At 42.0% G+C, this 23649-nt stretch overlaps 1 protein-coding gene across 1 annotated transcript; it reads left to right on the top strand.

Annotated features, from left to right (window-relative positions):
* Positions 1 to 246: 246 nt before the first annotated feature.
* CIMIP1 (ciliary microtubule inner protein 1) lies at positions 247 to 12830 on the top strand. The gene is made up of 4 exons (XM_075012234.1): positions 247 to 308; positions 4626 to 4707; positions 7809 to 7907; positions 12675 to 12830. The coding sequence occupies exons 1-4, from the start codon at positions 247 to 249 to the stop codon at positions 12828 to 12830; spliced, it is 399 nt and encodes a 132-aa protein (XP_074868335.1).
* Positions 12831 to 23649: the final 10819 nt, after the last annotated feature.

The raw sequence follows: 23649 nt of genomic DNA, 5'->3' as shown, positions 1-23649 counted from the left end.
CCCAGCAGCAGGGTGGTGATAGCCTGGGAGCTGGTTGTCAGGCCTTGTTCACTTCTCCCTGGAGCCTGAACACACTGCTGTCTCCTAGCAACGCCTGAGGTGGCAAAGGGCAGAGCCAGGCTGGCTCAGTCCTAGTCACTGGCCTGTACCAGAGCCACCAGGGGCTTAGCCCAGCAGCTGGTAGGGGTGGGGGGAGACTAGTAGCAGAGGTAAGAGGAGAGAGCACTTGGGTGGTTGTGCCAAATCATGGCACAGAGAAGCACCAACCCCACCCAGCAATTCAATTTTGTGGCCCAGGATAAGATCTGGTAAGGCCCCTCACCCCACACACATACTCCTCGTGCTCTGGCTCACCCCACTCCTACCAGCCACTTACACCTGAATCTCCTCCCCAACACCATCTCTCTCACTCTGGCTCCCCACCCCTGGGTCATTACTCCCAACCACCTCTCCCCACCTCTGGCTCCAGCTCCCCCCGGCCCAGGGTCACCACCTGATTTTCCTCTCCCAGCCCCTTGCTTTGACTCACTCCTTCCTGCCACCAGGTCTCTACCCCAATCTCCTCCCTACAACACTGGGGTCTCCTCCCCCAACCCTTTCTATCTAAGACACCTAATCCCCATCTCCAAACCTCTTCTCTCACCCTGGGGCCTCTATGCCCACCCCAGTTCTAGACATAACCTCTTTCCCAAACACACACATTCCTCTGACACATTGTTCACCCCATCCCACATGGTGCCTTCTCCCAATCTTGCAGACATAGTTCTGGTACCTGTGGCTCCCCATTGCACATCTCACGCCCATTCCCAGGACCTTATCCGAGTGATCTTCGCTATCCCAGCTCTCATTTCCTCCCATCACTGGTTCCACTGACCTCCACCCATCTCAGGTTTCTTGATAAATACTCCTGCTTCATCTGTATTACCTATTACATATAGCACTGCCTTTGTTAATATTCCCATCCCTCTCTCCATACTTGACCTCATCTTTGGATATATATGACAGATTTTGCCTGATAAATGTTACACTGTGTAAAATACCTGAAAATATTTGATACCTATTTTAATTAAAATAAAAAAGCATGAGCAAGTATACTTCTGAAGAGAAGAGCTAAGCAGATGGGACATGAACATGAGAGGGGCTACCTATGTGTTTCATTTATCGGTACTTGTAGTACTCTGCTGTCATTGGTATGATTCTTGTTATACTCATTTTTTCTCATGTATAATATATGTGTAAGATGTATAGTGGTGAAAGTGGTAGATATCAATTGTAACTGGGAAAAATAGCAAGCAAAGTCCTTACGTAAGATCAGAAAAAATAGATAAATGATCATGTGAAGTATAGTAATGTAATTGTGAGCACAGCTATACAATAGCAAATTCCTTTAGAATTAAGACCTTTTTGTTTCTTCAAATTGATCGTTTTTACACGTCCCCAACAATCACTCAGTGAATCAAATAAAGGAACAGTTCCAGTTCTGCAGTTCCAAGGCATCCTTCAGTCTGCATAGACTATGGATCGCGCCCTTCATAACTCCATTTAAGATCGTCATTTGCAGCATTGACTGTGACTGTGGAGGCCCACACAAGAGTGACGGTCCTTGCTACATCTGCTGCATATGTAGTGGGTGTCTGGCAGGTCCTTGCTGTCCTTTCTACAGGCTCGCTTTTCCTCTGCCACCTGTCTGATCTTCATCTCGCCCTTCTGAAGGCTGTTGTGTAATTCCTGCTTCTGGCTGCTGCGGTCATCTGCCAGCTCTTCCCAACTATCTGGGTTGATGTCTACCTCCTTGAGGTCCCTCTTACAGACATCTTTGTAGTGCAACTGGGGGCATCCGGGAAGTCTTTTGCCAGAGGCTAGCTCACCATACAGGATGTCTTTTGGGATCCTTCCATCATTCATCCTGTGGACGTGGCCAAGCCAGCGAAGCCACTGCTCCCTGAGGAGGGTATGCATGGTTGGAATTCCAGCTTGCTTGAGGACAGCGTTGTTGGGCACTCTGTCCTTCCATGATATCCCAAGAATGCACCTGAGGCAGTGCAAGAGGAAGACATTCAGCCTCTTTTCCTGGTTGGTGTACAAGGTCCAAGACTCGCTACCATAGAGGAGGGTGCTGAGGATGCAGGCTCTGTATGCTTGCATTTTGGTGTGAGTGTACAGCTTGTTGTTGTTCCACACTCTCTTGCTAAGTCTGAACAGAGTTGTGGCTGCTTTTCCAATCCTCCTGTTTAGCTCAGACTCCAGCGACAGAGTGTCGATGATGGTGGACCCAAGGTAAGTAAACTCGCGGACGACCTCTAGCGTGTAATTGTCAATGCTGATTGATGGAGATTCAGCAACGTCCTGACCAAGTACGTTTGTCTTCTCTAGGCTGATGGTAAGCCCGAAGTCCTTGCATGCTTTGGAGAACTGATCCAGCAGTTTTTGAAGCTGGCCTTCTGTGTGTGTCACTACAGCAGCGTTGTCTGCGAACATCATGTCTCTAATGAGCACTTCCCACACCTTAGACTTAGCCTTCAGCCTTGCAAGATTAAACAGTTTCCCGTCAAATCTTGTGTGCAAAAAGATGCCCTCTGTTGAGGATCCAAAGGCATGCTTCAGGAGGAGTGCAAAGATCCTGAACAATGTCGGAGCAAGGATGCATCCTTGTTTGATGCCACTCCTGATGCTGAAGGCATCCGATGATGTGCTGTTACATTGGATGGTTCCTCTCGTGTCTTTGTGGAAAGACTGGATCATCTTGAGTAGCTGTGATGGACAGCCTATCTTGTGGAGCAGTTTAAACCATCTATCCCTACTGACCGAGTCGAAAGCCTTGGTCAGGTTGATGAAGGCGACATAGAGTGGCTTCCTCTGCTCCCTGCATTTCTCCTGCAGCTGCCTCAGGGAGAAGATCATGTGAATGGTAGACCTCTTGGCTCGGAATCCACACTGGGATTCAGGATACACCCTCTCAGTGAGCTTCTGGAGTCTGCTGAGGATGATACGAGCAAACAATTTACCAGCAATACTTAGGAGGGAGATTCCACGGTAATTGTTGCAGTCACTTCTGTCTCCTTTGTTCTCATACAAGGTACAATGTTGGCGTCCCGCATATCCTGTGGAACCTCACCCTCTGTCCAGCACAGGCAGCGCAGCTTATGTAGGGGTTCCGGAGTGCGTCCAAGGTACACTTTACACTTTATTACCTCTGATGGTATACCATCCTGGCTTGGGGCCTTTCCTACTGCAGTGCTGTCAATAGCTTTCTTCAAGTCAACCACAGTTGGTTCCTGGTCCAGCTTGTCCATGACTGACAGGAGCTTGACGGCATCAAGGGCTGTATCAACCACAGTGTTCTCGCATGAGTACAGCTTGGAGTAGTGCTCGACCCATCGCTCCATCTGTTTGGCTTTGTCAATGATGACTTCACCAGATTTGGATTTCAGAGGTGCCATCTTGTTCTGGATGGGTCCCATTGCCTTCTTTATGCCCTCGTACATTCCCCTGAGATTACCAGAGTCAGAACAGGACTGGATACTGCTGCATAGCTTAAGCCAGTAATTGTTGGCACAGCGCCTGGCTGTCTGCTGTCTTATTTTTCTGGCTATTCTGAGTGCTTGCTGGGTACTCTGACTTGGTGAGCGTTTATGCTCCAGAAGTGCAGCGTGCTTCTTTTCAATGACTGAAATCATCTCATTGGAGTTAGCTTCGAAGCAGTTGTTTGTGTTTCCAGCTCTTCTTCCAAACACTGACAAGGCCGTATTGTAAATTGTGTACCTCAGATGTTGCCATCTGGATGTCGCATCAGCACCCCCCAGGGCTGCTGCACAGATTCTCCTCAAGGGTCTCTTTGAACATGTCAGCTTTTTCTGAGTTTGCCATCTTTCTGGCATCAATGCGGGGCCTTCCAGTTGGTTTAGAATGGTGCAGCTTCTTGAGTCTCAGCTTGAGCTTGGAGCAGACTAGCGAATGATCTGTATCACAGTCGGCACTATGGGTAGCTGCGTGTCAGGAGGACGTTTTTGAGGTTGTCGCATTTGGTGATGACCAAGTCTAATTGGTGCCAGTGTTTCGAGCGTGGGTGTCTGGGGTAGAGGAACATGTTTGTAAATACTGTAATAATTCTTAATAGAAAAGAGCTTTCCCACAAATTTTGCTTAGACGGTAAACAACATTCATAGTTATTTTGGTGTGTGCTTATTAAACTACTTTATCTGCAGTTTACTCTTAACAGATATATATGGTTACTCTAGACATAAGAAATATAAAATCAGGTCTGTTGTCATTGACAGGTTCATACAGTTGTTTTCTCATGGATTAATGGCCATTAGCGTGACAAAATCTGCCAGTGTTATTGAATCAGGATCCCCAAATGAGAATGTTTTTGTGACTTCATCTAAGCATGAATTCTAAGTAAGAATCTAATTTAGGAGGAAACATTCAGTCTTACTTCTTCTTGATAAGATCTTTGGCTGAGATCTTTTGAGCCTTAAGTTTTTAATGCAGAAACTTTTGATTTGAAGGCCTACAACTTCACAATTTACATGTCTCATAACCACAAATTGTGTTTTGTGACTTTAGTTTTTTTATTTTAATGATTGATTGGAAAGTCTTTTCAAGCACTATTTCTGTCATTTCAGGAAATGCCACATTGAATCTGAACTTGAAGCTGCAAAGAAGTGGTCCATCAAATGGGGATTTTTAACAACACCTTTTGAGGAGGTAAAACTCAATATGATGTACTGTGTGTATGAAATATTTTTTTGAATAGCATACCTCCAGAACATTTAGGTCTGAGTTTCTGTTAAGAATCAATACTATTGAAACGCAAGCAAAACATCTCTCTCCAAGAAATCTTGGTCTTCTTTTGCAGACAACATGAATGGAGCATATAAGTGTAGATAGGCACTGGGAACTTAGAGACCTATGAGTACTAACAGATAGGGGTCCTTTAAGGTGATGTTTCCAGTTTTTTTCTGAACAAAATGACAAGTCATACTTTCTATGTTGCACATAGCCTAAGATTCCTCTTGATGCACATAACTCTCAGTGGTGGTGGTGGTGACAGGAATTAGTTGCCCTGGCAGGAGAATATTTCCTCTTTATTGGTCCATAAGAGATTATTAGGGGCAAAGATTTAGGTAATTTAATTTTCAGTAAGGAAATTTACAATGTGGTAAAATAATCTACTAAAATAGGGTTAATGGTGCCACTGAATTCAATGGCAAACCTCCCACTGGTTTAAATAAGAACAGGTTCATGGCCTGTATATTAAACATTACAGGATGCAGATTAAATTCAGTAAAATACAAGTCACTTAAAGGATTATCTGACACAGTCGTCTGTGTAAAACTAGTTTTTGCATGCTATTTCCTGTTCTGAATGTCTTGAGAGAATGATTAAGTGCAACTAATACAAATTGCAACAAATGAGAATACAAACAGCAATAGCAGAAAGTAGATGCAGTTTTACAAGTTTATATATTATGGTCCAATAATTAGACCACTGATTGGTCAGGCGTGTGGGTTCTTTTCCCAATTCTACCACTGACTTGTGTGATTTTGGATGAGATTTTTAATCTCTCTGGGCCAAATTTTCAAAGGTATTTAGATGCCTGAAGATGCACATAGGTGCCTCAGGGTATGTCTACAACAGGAAATTAGGTCAGATTTGTTGAGATCAATTTTTAGCACCTTATTTTGTGAAGTCGAGGGTGTATGTCCACACTGGCACATGAAGTTGATGAAATACAGCCCCCTGACAGCTGACAGCTGTGACTTTGTCAGCAATGCACTGTGGGTACCTATCCCACAGTTCCTGCTGCCCCTTCCCTTATGAGTTAAGCTCTCAGTGTCTGATGGGACAAAACAGTTTTGAGTGTGAGTTGTCAGACTACCAAAATGCACTTATCTTCTCCTCCTCCCCGCTTTGGACAGCAATGTCAAAAAGTATTTTCAGACCTTTTTTTTCACTGGATATCCATGCAGACATCATTGCAAGGCTAGCATGGAACCCGTCCAGCTTTGTTGTGGCAAGCATTATGAGCACCTCACGAATTGTGCTGCAGTATGTGCAGAGCATCTGCAGCCTTCAGAGTGATGAAGACTATGAGGAGGACTTGTGACACACTGGAGAGGAGGTACAGGCGGATACTGACTGCATTTGATGCTTTGTACATCATGGAGTGCCAGTTTTGGTGCCATGAAACTAGCTCAAACTGGTGGGAGAGCATTGTTCTGCAAGTATGGGATGATCAGCAGTGACTACAACATTTCCACATGTGTAAGATCACTTCCATGGAACTTTGTGACTTGCTTTCCCTCCCCACCCTGAAGCACAGCAACACCAGAATGAGACATGCTCTAACAGTTCAGAAGTGAGTGGCAATAGCTCTGTGGAAGCTTGCAATGCTAGATAGCTACCGGTCAGTGGACAATCAATTTGGAGTGGGCAACTCTATAGCAGGGGCAGCTGACATCCTGATAACCAAGACAATTGATACCCTTCTGCTACAGACAGTGACTCTGGGAAATGTGCAGAATATAGTGGATGGTTTTGCCATGATGGGGTTCCCTAACTACCCCAGCATCGTAGATGGAATGCACCAGATCACCATGTCACAGAGTACATAACCCGCAAGGGGTAGTTCTCAATGGTGTTGCAAGCATTAGTGGATCACAAGGGCCATTTTACCAATATCAGCATGGGATGGTTAGGAAAAGTGTATGGTGTGTGCATCTTTAGAAATTCTGGTCTGTTCAGAAAGCTGCAGGATAAGACCTTCTCCCCAGATCAGAAAATCACCATTGGTGATGAGGAGATGACAGTAGTGATTCTGGGTGACCTAGCTTACCCCATGCTCCCTTGGTTCATGAAGCCATACACAGGCAACCCGGACTGCAGTAAGGAGCAGTTCAACTACAGTCTGAGCAAGGGCAGAATGGTAGTAGAATGTGCATTTGGCTGTTTAAAAGTCAAGTTCAGGAGCCTCCTCTCTTGGTTAGACCTTATGGAAAGCAACACTGTGGCAGCCTGCTGTATGCTCCATAACTTATGTGACAGTAATCAGGGAAATTTAATGCCAGTGAAATCAACTGCTCCATTGTCATCCTCCTCCTCTTCCTCATCCACCATGTCTTCCCTGCTTTTGCCAGAGGCTGCCTGAGAAATCTATTGGGAGGTATCCATGGACTGTTTGGAGACAGTGGTTGGGACTCTCCCTAGAACCCCACATAGCTGCTCATAGAAGTGGCATGTTTGCAGCAATGACCCAGAATGTCCATTTGCTTCCTTTGTCTTCCAGTATTCCTGCCTGAGTGACTTTATTTTCATGCAGCACTGCTGAGTGTCCCTGGCATATCTTTTCTCTACTATACGCTGTGAGATCTTGGCATAGATGTGTGCATTTCTTTTAGTGCTTCATAATTTTGCTTGCACAGCTTCATCTCCTCCCACCCAGCAATAAGGTCATGGATCTCTTGCATGCTCCACACTGGAGCTTGTCTGCGACCCTGGGAATTCATGGTCACACAAAACAAGTTTGCAGGTGTCTTCAGTTCAGTGAAGTTAGAAAGAATTGAATGTACTCAGCAAGATTCAGCCTGTCTGAAATTCAGAATTAAAGTCCTTTCTGAAACTAAAACGTGCATTAGAACAGCTTCCAAAACTGTATAATAAATGAGCCCTCTATTGGGTGCCAAGAATATAGTGTACAGATACCACTGTGATGGGAATAATATAGCTATCAGATATTAAAATGCTATAACACCACATTTCTTAGCCCCAAGTGTTAATGTTGATTAATGTTGGTATTCTATTTTTAGTTGATAAAAGACGAAAAGCAAGAACACACTAAGCCCAGGGCAGAGCTTCCAGAACATTTACAAATCCGACCTGTGACACCAGTGGAAAAATATATTAAGGTTAGATAATAAATTTAAAAACTGCAATATAGGGTAAATGTTTCCTAAGCAGCCACCCAAGCACTAAGTCACTCACCTAACAGAGGTGGATCGTCTACTAAAGGTCAGACTCAATTTTATTGGTAACCTGAAGGATACTTTAAGTGTTTACTTAAATCAGAGAATTGCTCTTTGGGTGTGCTTGTTAGTATGGTTTTCACTGTACAACCACAAACTATTATGGTTGGTAAAGCACCTCCTCTTTAAGCTCCTGTGTAACATATGGTGCTTTTTTGTGCCCGTACTTGCTGGTACAGAGTTTTGGCACCTCGGTAGCCCCAGCCACATGATTGGGAGCAGGGGGCCAAGGGCGGAGACAGCTGAGTACGGGCTCCTATTCTCCCTCCCCCCCACAGAAAAGGCATTAGTAACAGAGTGTATGTAGTATATAGAGCAATCATATAAGGTGGGGTGGAAGGAAAGAAGTAGTGTTTATAAGAAGCATGATGGAAGTCCCCCCACCATCTCTCAATGATTTCAAGATTTATTATAATGCACTTTAACAGCCATTTTTCATCTTCAACAACTTTGTAAAAGTGAATCCTTTGGTTTTATTTAAACAAATTATTTTCTGGATTTTATTCATTTTGAGCCCTCTTAGTGAATTAATCATTTTTGCTGTTCTTCATTGGACTCTTCCAATTTTCCACATCTTCCCTGCTATCTGGTGCCCAAACCTGGACAGTAATCCAGATGCACCATAATCAGTGCAGAGTAGAACAGAAGAATTACTTCTCATGTCTTACAAACAACTCTCATGTTAATACATCCCAGAATAATGTTGGCTTTTTTTTCAGTAGAGTTACACTGTTGACTCATATTTACTTTGTAGTCCACTATGACCCCTAGATCCCTTTCCACGGTACTCCTTCCTAGGCAGTCATTTCTCATTTTGTATGTGTGCAACTGATGGTTCCTTATGCAATGCACTTTGCATTTGTCCTTACTGAATTACATCTGATTTACTTCAGTCCATTTCTCAGATTTCTCAGGATTATTTTGAATTTTATCCTCCAACACCCTGAAATCTCTCCCAGTTTGGAATCATCTGCAAACTTTATAACCGTATTCTCTGTGCCATTATCTGACTCATTGATGAGCACATTGAAGAGGAATGGATGCAGAACTGATCCCTGTGGAATCTCGCTCATTATGTCCTTCCAATATGATTCTTGACAAATCCATGCTGACTGTTACTTAATCACTGTACTATCTTCTAGATGTTTTAAACTGATTGCTTAATTACACTACAAGCCTTATTATCTGGCACCCCTGAGGAACAGGGGTTACCGGATAATCAAATGTCTGAGTTATTCAAGCTGGGGCTGTTCACCCTGCTAGCCCCAGCAGATGCCAGTTAATGGAGCATGCCAATTATCAGAGTGCCAGATAACATGGCTTTTACTGTATTTGCTCCATTATCTTTCCAGGTCCTGAAGTTAAGCTGACTTTTATATCTTTCTCCGGATTATCCTGGATTTCCCTTTTTATAGATGGGTGCCATATGTGCTTCTTTATACACTTCTGGAATTTCTCCTGTCTTCCATGACTTTTCAAAGATGATAGTTTGTGGCGCAAATCTCTCTTCAGTCAGCTCCTTGAGTATTCTAGGATGCATTTAATCAGGCCCTACACAAGTGAACGTTAAGTCCTTCAGGTTGGCTGATTTCAAAATAGGTAAACCTCCCTCATTCCATGAGTAATAGTTCCTATTTTGAAATAATTATTTTGTAATAGTGGCCATTTAAACAGGGGGCCGTGGCCACACTACCCCGTCCTTTTGGAGGGGGCATGCTAATGACCCACTTCAGCAGATAGCTCAGTGGCTTGATCATTAGCCTGCTAATCCCAGAATTGTGATCTCAGTCCTTGAAGGGGCTATTTAGGGATCCAGGGCAAATAGATTTTAAAAAAAAAAAAAAACAGAAGAAAAGCCTCTCATGGATACTGATAGGTCCTGCTGTGAGTGCAGGAGACTGGTGTCAATGACCTCTGAAGGTCTTCCAGTTCTATGAGATAAATAGGTTAGATACTAACAAGGTGCTGCCATGAATATGCAGTGCCTCATTAGCATAATGGTAGCCATGTGTACTTTGAAAGTGCCAGTTTCAAAACATACACTGTCTGTGTAGCCGGTGGCCTTTCAAAATGACCCCGATTTTGAAACCCTCTTCTTCCCATTTAGTAGTGTGGCCACAGCCAGCAAATAGAGCCTATTTCAATATAGGTCATAGTGAGTCCAAAGGAGTCCAATGATTCTATTTCAAAATAGGCTCTATTGTGTGTAGACACTATTTCAAATCAACTGAGGGCTATTTCAAAATGCATTTTGTGTGTAGCAGCATTATTTCCAAATAAACTCTTCTGGAAAAATCTCTCCTGGAATAGCTTATTCCAAAATAACTTTGCTATGTAAATATACCCCGAGTGACTGGAAGATATTGAAGAGCAGGTAGAGCTTAACATTCACCTTCACTCCGGGAATGGTGATGATATCATGGTAAACCTCAGTTGTTCAGATTCAGAACCTCCAGGCTCTGTAGAAAACACATCATGATTTCTTTCAGTTATGTCAGCTACTTCTGCCCATCAGTCTGGGGTCAACTCAGGGGAGATTCCTGTTTTGTGGGTTCCCCTCTTGGGGTGGTGCTCCCAGAGCAACCAGTTGCACTTCTTGGTCTTGCCATGGTTTCAATAAGTTGATATGATATATTTGCTCTTACTTCCGCAGATCAGGCTGGCAAACCTTGTAATCCACCTCGCCAATGGCCTCTATTCAGCATAATAGCTCAAACAGGGCTAGTTCATGCACAGGTACCTGAGCTGTGAATTATACCTCTTATCTGCATTGTAAACCAACCCTTAATTTCAAGGGCACAATTAACTGCACCTACACCTGTCTTGGGCATGTTGGTCTCCACCTGCAAGACCTGCATAAGCAGCCAGTGGTGCATGCACAGAAACAGAGGCCAGGGCTTGACTTTTGATATATGAATCATCCAAGGAGAGCAAAAATTAGTTTTTGATCTATGCTGCAGTTGACCCTTTTACGTGAAGATCCATATTAAGATTTTCTAAATCCCTGATTAGTAATGATCCCATTTGCTCTCTCCCATGGCAATGCACAGTAATAATATGTTTGTTACTTTGGTTGAGTTAGATATATAATCCTCTTGCCCTTTCGTCCCCTTCTCTTTCCTGCAAAGCAGAAGTAGAACATAGTTTTCTCCATTAGCCTGCTCAGTGGGTGGCATTTATGGCAGTACAAAATCACCTCTTCAAAGGAAGTGCTCCACCTAAATATCAAAAACATTTTTCAGCCTTGGGCAAGGAATGAAGCAAACAAAAAAAAAAAACACTCTGGCAAAAGAATAAACTGAAACATTGTTCTCTCCCTGTGTATTTCTGAGTAAGTGCCCAGCTGTTAAAGTGGTACAACAGAGGGCACTTCTAATGTGCCTTAGAGGGATGATTCAGTCCAAGTTAGCAGTGAACAGAGAATTCTGGCTTTTGTTTTCTTTCCTTCTTATTCATTAATGATACATAACTATGTTTTATGCTAGAAACAGACTTTAAAGAATAAGTAGTTCTTGATGCAAAAGCCAGTGTTTTCAGTAGTATCTTCAGTGATTGGCCTTAGAACAATTATTTCTTAGCTATGGTACATCCAGTTTGGTAAGGAAATGTCTGCTTCCTTTGTTTAGAAATGTTGCCTAACTAGAGATTATTTCAATGTTACATAGTTAGGAAACAATTAAAATACGGGCTTAAATTTTGCTTCTAACAGTGAAAACCAAACAAAGCCTCTAGTAATTTATTAAACAAAGATAACGCTGAAAAGCTATCATCTAAAATATATTAAACACTTAACTCTTCCCTGCCTAATTATATAAAAGCTAATTGTTTTTGCTTGTTATTGTTCAATAGTAGAGAACTTTAAATATCATTGGCATGTTGATAAAAACTGAAAACTCGATGGTAAAAGAAATGCTTTCCTTTAAACTTCGCATTATCTTTTGCTCATTACTTTTGAACTAACTGAGAGGTAGCTGTGTTACTCTATACTTCAACAAAACAAAGCAGCAGAAATATAGCACTTTAAAGACTAACAAAATGATTTATTTGGTGATGACCTTTCATAGGACAGACCCACTTCTTCAGATCAATTTCATTTCCAATACTCTCATGTTGTTAAAGTGCTACATTTCTGCACCTTTGAACTAACTTATTTTCTTCCATACACACTAATGGAGGCATTGCAATAACTTTTAAGCCTTTTAGTTTAAAAAAAAAATTACTGGAACTTCTTAATATTTTCCATTGCTATTAAAAATGTTTCCTGCATACTTTGTTGCAGACTGGGCCCCCAACATATTCTAGATATTTTTAAGGATGACTTCTGTATTATGGGTTCAATCTGTTAGTGTGCTAGTCAACTCTTGGAGGTCCTTAGTTCCATCAACTTCCATTGACTTCAATAGAAGTTGGCATTTATTCAGCACCATGCAAGGTGGAGAAACATATAATTGGCACTACTTGAAAGAGAGAATTTATTTAAAGTTTGAAGTAAAGTTAGAATTTATCAATTTTTATTTAAAAATTATTTTAAAAGACCTTGGCCATTGCATCAATACTAGAATACAAAACAGCATGCTGCATGGCAGTACAATAGAAATAAACAAGAAATACTTTTAATCACTAGATTCTATATACTTACTATTATTTCAGGTCTACCCATCACCTCCAATCCCTAAAACAACTCAAGGATTTATAGGCTGGAGATCATCTGTGCCAGGGCTGGAACTTGAACGTTATTATCAGATCAGAAGCTGCAAAGGTGCCTTTCATAAGGATCTGAAGTGGCCTGATGAACCCTCTGACTGACATTAAGAAATAATGAATAGGCATATTGAGCCTTTTTAAATCTAAGTTAATATTCAGTTTAACAAATTTAAGATTTGCACAAACTGATATGAGGGCATAAATGTCTGTGCATCACTTCAGCAATATATTAGGTAAGAGGTGTATGTAAGAAATTTAGCACGTGAGTTATCATTTTATTGAAGTCTACTGTAAACATACTGTTGGTGTACATTTTGGAATGCTTTTCCATGAAATCAGCTCCAGTTTAAACACCTAATACACATTGTGCAATACATTTTCCTGAAAAGAATCCTAGGAAGATAGTTAGAAGGGTGCTACTTACATAGTCTTCATTACAACTTATCCACAACAAGTTGGTGTGCTAGAAACTAAGCCATAAATTACTAAATAAATTGTATATTGCATTGTGTGCACTTTACAGAGAGAAGTTGAACTTTTCAAATACAGGACTCTCTCATCTGGCAACATCCATCTAGATATGCTTAGAGACTCCGAAATGGTTTTAAAATAAACTGACACGGGAAACAAAGTTAGCCAAATCCAAGTATTTGTATAGCATTCAAATACCCCCAAAGCCATCCAGCAAAGTTCAAAGTTTTACATAAGCAAAGACAACATCTCACGTTTCAACCAAAACGAAACAAAAATCTCTCCCAGTAATTTTTCAGAAATGTTGTGGTTTTGAAAAAAAAAATCATACAAACCCACTGGCTTTGCCTGTAGGTTACTGGACAGCCATCATGTTACAGGAGCTGCTCACTCTTTGATTGAAAAAGCTTGTTGTGTGATGTTTAGAGAACTTACAGGTTGTGCCCTGTGTCCCTATGTATCAAACAGACACATTAGTCTCTCAATTACAATATAACATGCACAGGTTTAAAATTAAAAACACTTTGGTACTGCCCATAAATTAGTCCTGAATGCAAACCTGCAAGAGATTTCTCTGCCCCACCTGATATATGTGAGGGTCTGATCCACCTTACATTAAAATCACTTGAAAGATTCCTATTGACTTTACTGAGCATTGAGTCAGTTCTTTCAGTCAGTCTCAAATCATTCTGTGCATACTGGTTCCTCCCATCAGTGCTGGAAAATCACTGACTTCTAGTGGGTACCAGTTTCTTCTTGCTCTTATTAGTACCAAGGACTTTACATTGTGGAGTTAGCAAATGTGGGGATCAGGGGCCAGTCTCACTTGTCTGGATTTATATTTAGGGACAAATATGCTCCTGTACTGTCAAGGTGGAATAACTTGTGTGATTCCAGTCAAGCTATTAGAGCAGGGCTTCTTTATTTGTGAAATCAACGACCTTAATTCTACAATATATCTGAGCCATGCTCCAATGCAAGGCACATTTTACACTGGTGAAGTGTGGATCATCATTATGATTTACCCTGTGAAGATATAGTGGTTTAGCTACCCCAGTGAAAACAAGCTATTGCAGGGTTCAGTCCTCTTTTAGGCTGTGGCCACACTTGGCCAAAATTTCGAAAGGGCCAAACTAATGGCCAAATCAGAGGATACTAATGAGGCATTGAAATGAACATTCAGCACCTAATTAGCACGCTGCTGGCCACGGCACTTCAAAATCGCCACGTTTCAATCGCACAAGGCTCGGCTACAGGGGGCCTTTTTTGAAAGGACTCCGCAGACTTCAAAATCCCCTTATCACGAATAAAGGGATTCCAAAGTCTGCAGGGTCCTTTCACAAAGAGCCCCCTGGAGCTAAGCTGTGTGCCATCGAAATGCGGCACCTTCAAAGTGCTGCACCTAGGAACATGTTAATGAGGTGCTGAATATTCATTTCAGCACCTCATTAGTATCTTCAATTTGGCCATTAGCATGCCCCTTTCAAAATTTTGGCCAAGTGTGGCCACAGCCTTAATGTGTGAACACTTGGATACACATCATCTAGCTGAATGGTCACTAAAGGGCCTTTACAAAATGAAGAATAACTGGTTAGGTGGTATCAAAACAAAAAAGCAGTCAAGTAGCACTTTAAAGACTAACAAAATAATTTATTAGGTGAACTTTCGTGGGACAGACCCACTTCTTCAGACCATAGCCATACCAGAACAGACTCAATATTTAAGGCACAGAGAACGAAAAATAGTCAAAGTTGACAAATCAGAAAAAAATTATCAAGGTGAGCAAATCAGAGAGCAGAGGGGTGGGGGGGGGTGGGGGGAGTCAAGAGTTAGATTAAGCCAAGTATGCCAAAGAGCCCCTATAACGTCCCAGAAAATTTACATCCCAGTTCAAACCACGTGTTTATGTGCCAAATTTGAATATGAAAGTAGTAATGCAGATACAGATCTACTGGTGATAGTGGGTCACAAATTGACTATGAACCAACAATGTAGTGCCATTGCAAAAAAAAAGGATAATACTGGTGACTTTTTTTTTAAAAAAAAAAAAAAAAAAAAAACCAAGGAGGAGCCAGTACTCAGCTGGCTTCCTGCCCCCACCCTGCACCCAGTCCAATGACTGGGCCTGCTGAAGTGCTGATATTCAGTACCAGCAAGTACCAGCACTAAAAAACCACTGGATAATGTAATTCTGGATTGCATTAACAGAACCATCATATGTAAGGCCTGGTCTACACTAGGGATCAAAGTCTACCCCAGATACTCAATTCTAGCCATGCCATTTGCGCATCTAGAATTGACGTATCAGGATCAACTTTCTTCCCTGGTGAAGATCAGAGATCTTCAGGCTTACACCAATGTCCCTTGCTCTGTGCATCAGTGTGGAGTACCAGGGTCGAGAGCTGAACCCAGAGAAATCTATTTTGCTGTATCTTCACAAATGCGGCAAAATCGATACCCAGAAGATCAAGAGCAGCGCGCTGACACACACACGTAAGTATAGACATACCCTAAGACACAGGAGGTAAGTGTCCTTCTCTATTCACGCTGTTGAGGCCTCAGCTGAAGTAGTGTGTCTGGTTTTGGGTACCACACTTTAGGAAAGATGTGGATAAACTGGAAACAGTCCAGATGAGGGGAAAACAAATGATAAAGAGGTTAATAACCCTGACCTATGAGGAAAGGTTAAAAAGATGGGCAGGGTTAGTTTTGGAAAAAAGACTGATGGTGGACCCGAAAACAATCTTTACTTACATTAAGGGCTACTATAAAGAAGACAGTGATCAATTATTCTCCATATCCACTGAGGGTAGAACACAAAGTAATGGAGATTAAATGAACCTTGATCTGCAGCAAGCAAGATTTAGATTAGATATTAGGAACAACTTCGTAACTAAGAATAGTTAAATAATGGAACAGCTTTCCCCTGGAGATGTGGAATCCCCATCACTGGAAGTTTTTAAGAATAGGTTGGACAAACAGCTACGAGAAAATATCTAGTTTTACTTGGCCCTGCATTAGAGCATGGGGATGGATTTTATGAACTTGTGAAGTCCTTTCCAGGCCCATATTTTCATGATCAGTTTGAATTTACAGCTGTTTGCAGGCTTTTAAACTTGAAGATATTTTACATAGAAGTACAAGTTTAAAAATCCCAGAAATTAATTCAGGATGATCACCCCAACCCCCAAATCCTCCACTTGTAATATTCCTATCAAAACTCTAGTACATTCTGTAGCTATCAGTGCTGACATCTTGAGTCAGCAGCAACACACTGGCACAAATGGCAGTAGGTCAGCAGCTAGTGGTTGTTTTTCTTATTTGCTTCCCAAGAAGTGACTCATGATGATCAAACAGCCCATCTATTTTTTACTTTAACAGCCCACACCAAATGCCCACAAAAGAATATTTGACTTTCTCCATATTTTCTACAAATAATGGAGACATGACTCACATCCTTTGGAAAGCTTACCCAGAGAATGGGAACCCCTATGCGAAGTCACTCCAAACAATTTAGAACCAGAGTAAGGAATATCTTAAATTTCAAGTTTGTTACTAAACTACATAGCATTAAAAAGAAAAAAACCAGTGTTCAGTGAACAGACAGGGCCATTCTAGAAGTCAATGTTTTTGATCAATGTCTTCCTTCTTTCTTTGCTATAGCTGTGTTTATATTGCTTCAGGAAGGTGTCCCATTTTGATTATATTTAACAATTTTTCCATTAAATGGTTCTCGGATTTATTTTAAAGAAATGTGTAGACTAATCCTTTAATTCCAATCTGGTATGACCCTGTAATAACAGCTGAAAAGGCACATAAAATTCAGAGGGCACTATTTAAAATGCCAGCATTGATGGAGCCAAGAAAAGGAAGACAACACTGTTGAAATTGTATTTTGAATTTTTAGTACAGACAGACAGGAAAAGAACCAGAAATGGCAGACTGTGTCCTATGGTGATTTGCATCAACTGAGGTTCAGCTCCAAACAATTCCTGTGTTTTTAATTTGCAAAACTAGAACAAGAGTGACAACATTTTACAAACCCAAAATAACTCCCAGCTTGCCAATCTGCAACTGTAAATTGCTGGAATTTATATCTGATAGATACCCGGAAAAAAAATGAAGAGAAGACATTTGTGTTTTAGTTTGCTTTTGTTGAGTCCTTTTAATGGTAACCTACCAGTGATGTTCAAACACTCCTGCACAGAATTTGAATGACTTCCTCTAAACTGATAATCATTATTTGAGCCAGAAATCAGTGGAGATTTTTTAATTAAACTTTAGAAAGAATAATTTTATAATGTTCTCATTATATTTACTTTTTTGTTTTCCTCAAAAGGTTCCTCTTTTGTCTTTTTATATTTCATACCATTTCTGTTATAATTGTAATAGATACCTGTCCGGTCAACTGCTCCAACCATGAGCGCAAAAGTATTGAATTACCTTGTGCTTTTTCAAATTTGACATATAATCTTTGAAAATTAACCTCTTTATTGGAGCCCCACTGAGCACATAAATGTCATTGCACACTGTAAAATAGCACACCATTTCCAAGGTCAGTAAGTTAGTAAACTCAATATACACAGTAGGGAACATCAATGCAATGAACTCCCTGATTTTTAAATGATTAAACTGAAAACTCCAGCAAAACCAAAGACACTTGTAATTCTGTTTGTACACCTTTCATATACAGAGTTCAGCATGAATAAAGCTTGAATGCACACAAAAATCACAGGCTGCTTATGTTTAGCCCAAAATTACATTTGCGTATATAAAAATCTGCTGTTTTTAAAGTTTTGTTGAAATTCTCAAAGCCTTTGATTCTAATACAAATTAACTAATCACATTAGCCAAATAATAAATATTAATGGTTCCCTAGTTTTCTAACATTTTCACAGACCATTAAACCATCCTATCCTTTAACCATTGTTTGTAGAGAAGGTACTTATATATTAATAATAGTATTCTTAAGCAGAAAATAGATGCATTTAAAAATGCATGTACAAAAGCCTTGTTTATGTGTACAGTCAGCATGGGCAAGAAGCCCAAAGGATTTACACACCTAAAGTGCCTAAATGCAACTTTTAAGTACCACTTACCCCCCCGCCCCTACCCCGACCCCTGCCCACGCACACACCATGCAGCTGCAGCCTCATCCTGGAGGCACCTCAAAGCTTCCACCACTGGGCATGCACAAAGCCACCTAAACCTAAGGCACAGCAAACCTGCTCAGAACCCTCACTCATGCCTAAGCTCTGGCAGGATTTTCAAACCAGACATTTGTCCCCCATCTTAGAAAAAAGGACAGCCTGGAAGTTTTTGGGAGGGGGTCAGTTCAGTTATGACCAACACACCAGCGATTTGACCACTCCGCTGAAGCGTGGGTGGACTTGGAGCAGGGGTCTGGATCTGATTTTTCTCCATGCGAGGGCATTTGGTAGCCACTGAGCTAGAGTCTGTCTCTCTGTGTGTCTCTCTTCCTGCCGTCCCCACCCCAGGAATTATTTCACATAAAGTGGCATGGCTGTAATAGGACATTTAGGCTGGGAGGTATGATTCCTAGGGTGCACCGACACTCCTCTGCTAGTCCTGCTCGAGCTAGCATCAAAAAATAGCACCGTGTCTGTGGCTCTTGGCTGTTTGGCTACCACTCTGAGAGCAGTCCTACCTCCCTCAAGTGTGTATTCCCTAGCCTTGCTCAAGCCACCTTGGACACGCTGCTATTTTGAGGGGCTAGGTCGAGCAGAACTAGCATGGGTACACATATGAAAGCCAGGTATCACGCTTCCCAATTCAAATGTAGACATACCCTGAAAGAGGCTAAGGCCTGAATGCCCTAGGAGCTAGGGCACTCTCCTTGAATATGGTAGATCTGATCCACGCTGCTCGACATCAGGCAGAGAAAGGATTTAAGAACAGGTCTCCCATATCCCAGGTCAGTGCCCAAACCACTGGCCATTGGCCATAATGGGGCAGGGGAGCAAGGTCTTTGTTTACACAAGAAGGACTGATGATTTAGGAGCCTAACTCCAACAGAAGATTCAAACTGGGGATCTCAAGCAGAGTATGGTTAATCTCCCAAGTATAGAACGAAGGACTTAACTGCCTTGGAGGGCTTAGATCCCACCTCTTTCCTGGGTATTTCCTACTTGTTAGTTTAAGCACCACCTCCATCAGCTTGTTGGCTTCTGTGAATCCCATTCTTACATGCTTAATTTCCCCATGCAAATCACAGGGAACCTGGGTACCTTCCTCTGAGCTTTCATTTCCAGGGGGCAGCAAGATACCCAAGAGTTAATACCTGCATAGCATGCTTTGTGGAGCTAGGCCTATGATTAACTACGCTAAGAAAACAATCATGAACACTTGCAGATCCCGGTATTTTAGCCACATAATTACTTGAACTGCATGCACAAGTGTGCGCTTGCAGTTTGTACTTAACTTTTGGGGTATATAATTGACCATACAACATTTTGTAGATGTGGATTTCAGCTACAATTGACCAGATGCTACAATTGACCAGACACTACTCTCTTTTAACATAGAATTAACATGCCCACAAGCACTGGTTACTTTATTCACAGACCCACAAAATTAGGTAACTTAAACATGGTGCTTTTTTCATTTACAGTGTTCATTTTTATGCTCTTAAAATACGTATGGAAAACCTAGAATTGATACTGGCTACACATAATTGCACTAATACAAGATGATTTGTTTGGGATTTAGTTTTGGGAGATTGGTATTTGGTTTGAAAGATTCACTCCGCATGAAAGGTTAGAGATTTTGATTAGGTGAAAGGCAAAGGATGATTCTGAATAAGCTATGCTGCTGGAATTCAAGTCTCCCATCAAGTGCTGCTGTACAGTCTGAGAGCTGCAGTGTGCGTATATGTGATGGACTTACTGGGCAAGGAGACCTCTTAATTGGAAAATAACTCTCACTAGCAATGTTTTCTTTAATCTTTTCCCATCCATGTGCAGATTTTCCTCATCCACGTGCAGAATAAATTTGATGCTGACTTATCATGGACAAGGCCAAGTTTCCCATGGTCCCATGACGTTTGTTTACAGCCACCACTCCTGGCTCTCTGTGCTGTTATTTAGCTGTAATTTACCCCTAAATGTCTTCTGAGCACCCAGGGAGCAATGAAAGTGATGGTAATACTGCTAGACAATATTGACCTCCTGTTGTCCAGCAAATTCTCTCATCCAGCACTAGTTAAGTCCTGACAATACCGAATGAGAGAGGCTCAAGCTGTACCTGGCTGTGCATAGGCCGGTGTTGGTAGACAGGCTAGTAGGCTAGATGGACCATTTCTCTGACCGAGTATGGCTGTTCTTATGTACTTGTAAATAGGTTACTTTGTGGATGGCTAAACTGCAACCCTTTAGTCTTCTTTCACTGAGGACCCCTCTGTACGGGAGAATGATCAGCAGTGAACAATATGGGAAACACTTAAAACTAAAAAGCCTGTATAAACATAGTCCAAGGATTTAGTTCTTATAGTACTAAAGGAAAACACTGGATAGGGGCATTGTTTTTCAGATGGGTTGGAGCTAGTTTTGCATTAGGGCTTTAAGACTGAACTCTTGCTCTGTCCTATAGTCCAAAATACAGTGTTTAAAGGTGATCTTGTCTATCCGTGGCAGTGCAGGATTTATTTCCATAAAGATTACAAATGGCTATTCACTGATATGATCTGAACAGTACTGCAGGGTATATACTCATCTCAGTGCAGCAAGATTTATAGTGGTACCACTCAGAACTACCCTGTCCATAGGACGAAGTACAGCAGCTGCCCTAGACCCCGCGCTTTTGAAGGCCCCGTGGTAGCTACCCCAGCCATCCTATTGACAGGAGGAAGGGAGGGTTACCTGGGGCAGGAGATGGGAGAGACAGCAGCAGGAGCAGCCGCCACAGGTGGTGGCTTCCCCTCGTCCTGCCCCCACTTCATGAGTGCCAGCTTGTTCTGCATTGCGGTGCCACACCCTCCCGGCCCAGTGAGCCCCACTTGTCCGAGGGCAGCTAGGAGGCCTGCAATCCACCAGGATGGCACAGTGGAGCACTGCATAGTTTGTGGTGGGGAAGAAGGAGGCTGAGGGGGAGGTGACCTCCTGCTGCAGCCACTGCCATCCACACTCTACCCACTGCCCCAGGTAATACGCAGCCAGGCTGACTGGGGAGGAGGCCAGGAGTCAGAGTGGGAATGGAGTGGGGGGGATGAGGTGGGGTCTGCAGTGCAGGGCAGTTGCCCTGGGCCCCACACGTGGGACATGGGGAGGGGCTGCCCTCAGCCCTAGCCCCCCTCAGGACAGGCCTGGTATCCCTTTGATACTCCTCACACAGAGCACTGGGTTTTACAGGCTCCTATGGGAGTGTAGAAATCTGCAGAAAGCAAATCAAAGGTGATGGCAGCCCCCTGGATGCCACTTTATTCTTGCATCACCTGACCATCCATACTGAAAAAAGACACTAAAGCACCAGAGCTCCTAATTATGCACTGAGGAGTGACTTTAAACCCCTACACATTTCACAGCACCCTCCACCTCTGCTTATAGTGTAGGACCGCCTCTGTGTACCTGAAGGTAGAGGGGTCTCAATGCACTTCCAGGCATTACACTCACCAGATATTCTGAGAGGGATCACATGGGATCAGACTTTATAATAAATGCAGTGGGTTAATCATAATGTCTAATCATTTAAACAAATGCAGCTATATTTACTGTATCATGAAAAGCTCCTGCTAGACAGGTGACTCAGTATGACCTTCTCTGGAAATCCTCACTTTCAGAGCATCATGAGCAGCTAAGCAAAGAGAAATATACTATGCCTGAAATACACTTTCTACAGTGTAGCACCTCCAATTTTTTTTCATGATAATGAAGTTGATCTCTCAAAGTAGTCTACCACAGTCCTGGGTTAATTAGGGCATATGTGGAGCATTTGCTGTGTGTTTAGAAAATAGCCCAATCTTTTGTTTTCAAGACAAGAGCATGTCAAAATAGTGCTGAAAATAGAATGAAAATGCTTCCTCCTCTGTAACCATTAATACCTAACATAGACTATGCCTTATGGGAAGGATGATCCAGACACAAAACAGTACAATATGTTAAATCATCCTTTTTAGTGAGCACCCCTAAGGATAACAAAAAGTCATATAATTTAAATTAATTACCCCTGACTTGTGCCAATAACGAAGAAAAGGTCAGGCTACAGGCAGATTATTGGAGATGGTCAAAAAAAAGACAATTGTGTTCTGTCAGGTGGAAAAAAAAACACAAGATTCTCATTTGGTTCACAAACATTTCCATTATCAACACTAACAGATAAAAAATATCACTTTGAAATTTTTGGCTTTGTTTTGGCCCTTTCCCCACAATTTCAAAAGGAAAAGGCCTGAATGTTTTGTAAGTGGTGATCTTTTTTTCTTTTCCAAATGTCAACGACAAGGAAAAATCATGGTCATCAAAATCCCATTATTTTAAAGTATTCTGTAGAGAAACTAATTCAGTCCCCTGCTTAGAAGAAAATACAGCAGCACAACACAGAGAAAATATAGCAGATTTCACAAAAGAGTGTTTAGGCCCTCTAAACACTCAAGGGGTGGTCTCTTGAATCAGAGCCCAGCTCCAACTCAACCCCATACCAACTTTGGACAATGATCCAAATTTGAAACCTAACCCCTGTCTTTTGTGGACTGAGCCAACCCTTCTGAATGGATTTTACTCACCTTACTATAATTTCTATATCTCTGCCAGCAGGACAAAACACAGCAAACTTTGAATTCAGGCTGAGTCTGAGCTGGCTGAGTCCATGCTCAAGTATAAACTCTTTGCACAGCTCTGCTAGTGGAATTCAGTCAAGCTGTGATGCACTTCACAGCTTTCAGGCATGCAGAGCAGGAAAGCCAACATTTCAGGAGACTTTTTGTTTTGCTGCAGAATGGAGGGGAGGAAGGAGATTATCTCAACAGACCATCATCAGGAGTTATGTCAACACTACAGAGATCTTTCAAAAGAAGCCCTTGCGAAAGATCTCTTCCGAAAGAACTTCTTTCGAGAGAGAGCATCCACACAAAAAAAAAAGCAGATAAAAGAGCAATCTGCTCTTTCGATACAGAGCATCCACACAGCCCCCCACTCTTTCGAAAGAACTAGCCTGGGACAGAAATATAAGGCCCCATGAGCACTGCTCTTTCAGAAAAAAGGGCCTGTGGAGTCTACACACATTTTCTTTCAAAAGAAGCTTTCAAAAGGAGCATCACATTCTCTTGATTACTTTTGAAAGAACGCTTTTTGTGCATAGATGCTCCATGGAATCTTTCGAAAGAGCCTCCTTCTTTCAAAAAATCTTTCTAAAGAACTTGCTAGTGTAGATGCAGCTAGGGTGTCCAGGTACTGGGAATCACCAAAGGATCTGGTCTTGCGCTCATGTCTTAGAGCCAGGG

The sequence above is a fragment of the Carettochelys insculpta genome, chromosome 17 (assembly GCF_033958435.1).
Source record: "Carettochelys insculpta isolate YL-2023 chromosome 17, ASM3395843v1, whole genome shotgun sequence".
NCBI classification, from domain to species: Eukaryota; Metazoa; Chordata; order Testudines; family Carettochelyidae; genus Carettochelys; species Carettochelys insculpta.
The sequence above is the reverse complement of the archived record's forward strand: the minus strand, read 5'-3'. Positions and strand labels throughout refer to the sequence as shown.

Coding starts and splice junctions, on each gene's coding strand:
- CIMIP1 (XM_075012234.1), top strand. CDS start 247: ATGGCACAGAGAAGCACCAACCCCACCCAGCAATTCAATTTTGTGGCC. Junction 309..4,625: donor GTGGCCCAGGATAAGATCTG/GTAAGGCCCCTC, acceptor CTGTCATTTCAG/GAAATGCCACATTGAATCTG. Junction 4,708..7,808: donor TAACAACACCTTTTGAGGAG/GTAAAACTCAAT, acceptor TTCTATTTTTAG/TTGATAAAAGACGAAAAGCA.